Source organism: Taurulus bubalis (assembly GCF_910589615.1).
Source record: "Taurulus bubalis genome assembly, chromosome: 16".
In the NCBI taxonomy this organism is placed as follows: Eukaryota; Metazoa; Chordata; class Actinopteri; order Perciformes; family Cottidae; genus Taurulus; species Taurulus bubalis.
In genome coordinates, this window is record NC_136604.1 from 23,367,656 (window position 1) to 23,372,655 (window position 5,000).

At 49.3% G+C, this 5,000-nt stretch overlaps 1 protein-coding gene across 1 annotated transcript in view; it reads right to left on the reverse strand.

The window, feature by feature from the left end:
* LOC306748747 (semaphorin-6C-like) overlaps window positions 1-5,000 on the reverse strand; it is a gene marked incomplete at both ends in the record, with an annotated part of 32,162 nt that overhangs the window by 422 nt on the left and 26,740 nt on the right. Inside the window, 3 exons of the mRNA XM_079231958.1 lie at window positions 1-805; window positions 936-1,067; window positions 1,653-1,909. The exon at window positions 1-805 is cut by the window's left edge and continues 422 nt beyond it. Coding sequence (XP_079088084.1) covers window positions 1-805; window positions 936-1,067; window positions 1,653-1,909 — 1,194 coding nt within the window. The remainder of the gene's footprint in view (window positions 806-935; window positions 1,068-1,652; window positions 1,910-5,000) is intronic.

Genomic DNA, 5,000 nt, shown 5'->3' on the forward strand with positions numbered 1-5,000 from the left:
TGGGGTTGTTGGAGGACGAGGAGGAGGAAGAGGCGGAGGACGAGCCGGAGTTGTGAGCGGGAGCGTCCGGGCGCTTGGGGTGGCCGTCCCTCGGCAGCGTGGAGGTGCTGTAGTACGGAGCGGACTCGGTCTCGGGGATCTGCTGCTGGTTGTTGTTGTGCTGGTTGCTGTGGTGGTGGCTGTGGTTGTAGTGGTGGGTGCGGGTCGGGCCGTGGGGATTGTTACTGGTATGATGAGGATGAGGATGGTGGTGGTGATTGTGATGTCCTCCTCCAGCGGAGGACAAGGAGGGCCCGGGGAACAGGGAGGACGAGGAGGTGGAGGTGAGGACCTTGATGCCGCCGGTCCCCGACGCGCTGACCTCATGGATGTGTTTGAGCAGCTCGTCCAGCGCCGACACGTCCACCACCGCCTGGGGGAGGGACTGCTGGGAGTGGTGGTGAAGGGGTACTCCTCCTCCTCCTCCTCCTCCTCCTCCTTCTCGCTCCTCATGCAAGACCTTCCTCTCCTCAGGGAGGTGCAGCGAAGTCGAGGAGGCGCCCGCCCCGAGGGCCGCCCCGTTGCTCAAGCCGTGGCGGTGAGAGAACGGGAACGCCTGCTGGCTCACGGAGTTCCCGACCACGGCCACGAAACCCAGACTGGACCCGGAGCCGCCGGGCCCAGACTTGGGGTCCTTGGCGTTGTTGCAGTTCTGCTTCTTCTCGTACTGATGGTGCCGCAGAGCCTTCATGTTCTTGATGGGGAGCTCCGGGGTGGTGGCCGGCGTGGGGAGGCCCGACAGCTCTCCGTCCGCCTGAGACAGAGACTAAGCAGAGGTCAGACTCCAGGAGCACCACATGAGATATGAATGAGGTCACAACAAGTGCCCCTTTCACCAGAGACCACAACCACTGCTGTAGTGGGATTAAATGGCCCCTCATGGTGAGCTGTCCTACCTGGGAGAGGCTGAGATCCGGGTCCCCCAGCTGCAGGCCCTGGTGCCCCGGGGTGTGGAGGTGAGGCTCCGCCCGGCCGTTGGGGATGAAGGAGCTGTACATCCTCGGCGTGGACACGTCCAGTTTGTCCTCCTGCGGGACAGAAGAAGAAGAAGAAGAAGAAGAAGAAGAAGTTGTTTCAGGTGATCGTGTTCATCGCAGTGCAACGAGGACTTGGTTTAACCAGCGGGGTCAAAGGTCACCGTCTCACAGTTACAAATATGAACACAGACTCATCGTGAACTGATCTTTGACCAGCGACCAAAGTGTCATTCTTTTTTTTGCGAATAAGAAACGAGAGAAATATTTATTTATTCTGCTCGTTTTTTGTAAATCTGAAATTATAAAAAAAAAGAAGATACTTCCACCTTAAAAGAAAATACAGTTACAACTCTGCTTGTTGTTCTGCACTGAAAGGTGTGTTTCTGCTCCCCCACAATGCAACACTCCACGTAGTATGGACGAGTTTTTCTGTGACTTCGTTATTGATGATCCGGGACGTATTTCATCGGCCATTTTAAAACTGTTTCTTTATGTTCTTATGTGTTTATGTATTTAATCCTTCAGTCTCTACCTGTGAGACTTGTTTTAGAGCTTTGAGTGCCGTCAGAACAGTTATTAATATCATCGTTAATATTTCTGCCGCAGGTATGAGACCCGGCCAGAAAGCCCGCCCACCTTCGGCTGTCCGTCCAGCAGCCCGTTGAGCTTGGCGAGCGAGCGCAGCGACAGGGCGCGGGGCAGCGGCGCCTCGGGCTCCTTCCCCAGCCGGCACCTCGCCCGCCGGGCGGCGCTGCGGCCGCAGTAACACGACACTAGGAAGCCGGACAAGATGGCGCCCAGGGAGAAGGCCACCAGCACGCAGGCCACCAGCAGCGTGTAGTGCACGTGGGCGGCGGCGGCGAGCTGGTCCGCCTCCGGGAGACGGCGGACTCCTGGAGGAAGGAAAGGAGACGAGGATCAGGACTGACGAGAAGGAGGCGAGATGATGGAGGAGGTGAAGAAGGTGACAGCTGGGAGGGAAAGGAAGGGAGAGGTGGTGGCTGTGATTCATCTGAGAGAGAGAAGAACAGGAGGAGGAGGAGGAGAAGTGATGACAGGAGAAAGGATGGAGGGATGAAGGAGAGAGGAGATGAAAGAGGTTATTGTTCGGCCGTGTTCACCTCAGCGGGTCCAGAAACATCAAAGCCTCTCAGATACAATGAGTCATCAGTCTGTCTCACACACATGCACACTCACACACATGCACACGCGCACAGTCACACACATGCACACGCACACACACACACTGCTGCAGTAATCAATACTTTGACACAGGTGCTGCTCGTGTGGCGTTCAGGTTCCAGTGAAGAATCGGTTCATGATCATGAAGAAGTTTTTATGAAATACTATGACTATGATTGAATACATTTTAATAACATGTTATAATAACTCCTAACATGTTGTTGAAATGTTAGTTTGATGGTTACAAAATGTAGTATAGTAAGAAAAATATAAAATTATAGTATTTGAGTCATAGTATCGTAATGTATTAAAGGTAATAGTATAGTATTCCATAAAGAAAATCATAAAACATCATAGTATATTATGTCATAATTATAATATAATACAATAATATATATAATATAGTATAGCATCTAGTAGTAGTATAGTTATATTAGTATAGTTGTACTGTGTAGTTAGTGTAGTTGTACTGTGTAGTTAGTGTAGTTGTACTGTGTAGCTGTACTGTGTAGTTAGTGTAGTTGTCATTGGAGCAGCATCTGAGAGAGAAGCTCCTCTTTCTGTGTTCGTGTCGATGGGGCTTTTTCCTTTTTTTTCTTTGAGCACCTGAAGGCAGCATTTAGCCACTTAAATAGATGAGCTGTGACCTTCAGGCTTTTGTTTGATTGACCTCTGATCGACTCCAGCCGCTCGTCATCACCGCTCTTCATCGCGAGTGGCAGGTTGATCTACCTGCTGACGCTCACCGCGTTTTACACAGTTTACACCCGGTCTGAAGGTCTGAGGGTCTGAAGGAGGTCTACAGACGGGGACAGTATCAAGAGGTCTACAGACTGGACAGCATCAAGAGGTCTACAGACTGGACAGTATCAAGAGGTCTACAGACTGGACAGTATCAAGAGGTCTACAGACTGGACAGTATCAAGAGGTCTACAGATGGGGATCCAGGTCTGAATCTAAGACCCGTCTGCAGCCTTCAGGAGGCTTCTTGCCGGATGTGCTTTTGGTAAATCCCTTCCAGAACGTTATTATTTCATCGCTTGGTTAAACGTCTCAGAAGGAGCAGCGTGTCCTCGATAAAGAACCTGATCAAAGGGCCCCAAAATACCCCGAGAAACAAAGAAAAAGCTAATTTCATGCCCTGCACTGTTGGCCGTCCGGGGGTTTGATTCCCATCCCCCGCCGCTCCAGGACTCAAACTGGCAACCGCCTCCAACCTCAAAGCCAGTGCCGCCTCGAGGCCTCGAGACGCTTTGATACCAGACGCCACGGAACAAACGCCTCTTTTATGCACAAAATACTGTTGAAATAGAGCAAGTAGTCATTACACGTCCAGTCAGGATTAACACACACACACACACACACACACACACACACACACACACACACACACACTCACTCACACACACTCCCCCCTGTGTTTAACAGAGACGATTTCATGTTCGTTATTTCCCTTCTTTCATCTTCGTCCTTCACTCTGACAGATATAAATAGGATGATGGAGACACACAGAGAAAAATATTATGCTAATTGCAGCCCGACGTGGAAATGTTTCCTTCTCTCTTCTACCTCTCCCTTTGTTTCGCCCTCTCTTCTGCCTCTCCCTTTGTTTCTTCCTCTCTTCTGTCGGTGTGAACGTCTCTCTCTCTCTCTCTCTGCTGTCACTCTCAATTGGAAAAGTTTCTGAAATCGAGGGCGAGATCTTCTGGGTGAAGTCTTTTTTCGCACTTTTCTGTCAGTGGAAAACTCCCAGTATTCTGCAACTCTCTCAACTCTTCATCTATCTCCTCTGTTATCCGTCTCTCACTCCTCTTCGTCAACTCACATTGATACGTAACTACTTCCTCTCTTGGAAAATCAACAAGTAAACCACTAAAACCAGATTCAGTGAAAAGACAAAGGGCCAATGACAAAAGGCCTCGTGACATTATGGATGAGTGTTCAGAAGCCAATCAGAAGACAATCTGAGGCACATGATGATGCAGATCATGTGACGTGGTGAGAAGCTCCCATTCCAATTAAAATCCCTTTGTCATGTCATTTCAAAGGTGGCGATTGGAGACAAAAGAATCAACAGCCCTTGTTAGTGCTATCATTTAAACAAGACGATGTCAGAACCGAGCCCAAAACCCTGAGACCGATACCAGTATCCTGATACCGAGCCCAGAACCCTGAGATCGATACCAGTATCCTGATACCGAGCCCAGAATCCTGATACCAATACCAGAACCCTGAGACCGATACCAGTATCCTGATACTGATACCAGAACCCTTAGACCGATACCAGTATCCTGTCATACCGATTCCAGTATCAAGATACTGATACCTCTTCTATCATCTACCTTGACCTCTTCTATCATCCATCCTGACCTATTCTATCATCCACCTTGACCTATTCTATCATCCACCCTGACCTCTTTTATCATCCACCCTGACCTATTCTATCATCCACCCTGACCTCTTCTATCATCAATCTTGACCTCTTCTATCATCCATCTTCTATCATCTACTTTGACCTGTTCTATCATCCATCTTCTATCATCTACTTTGACGTCTTCTATCATCCACCCTGAAATCTTCTATCATCCATCTTGACCTCTTCTATCATCCACCTCCTATCATCCACCTTGACCTCTTCTATCATCTATCTTCTATCATCCACCCTGACCTCTTCTATCATCCACCCTGACCTATTCTATCATCCACCCTGACCTATTCTATCATCCACCCTGACCTCTTCTATCATCAATCTTGACCTCTTCTATCATCCATCTTCTATCATCTACTTTGACCTCTTCTATC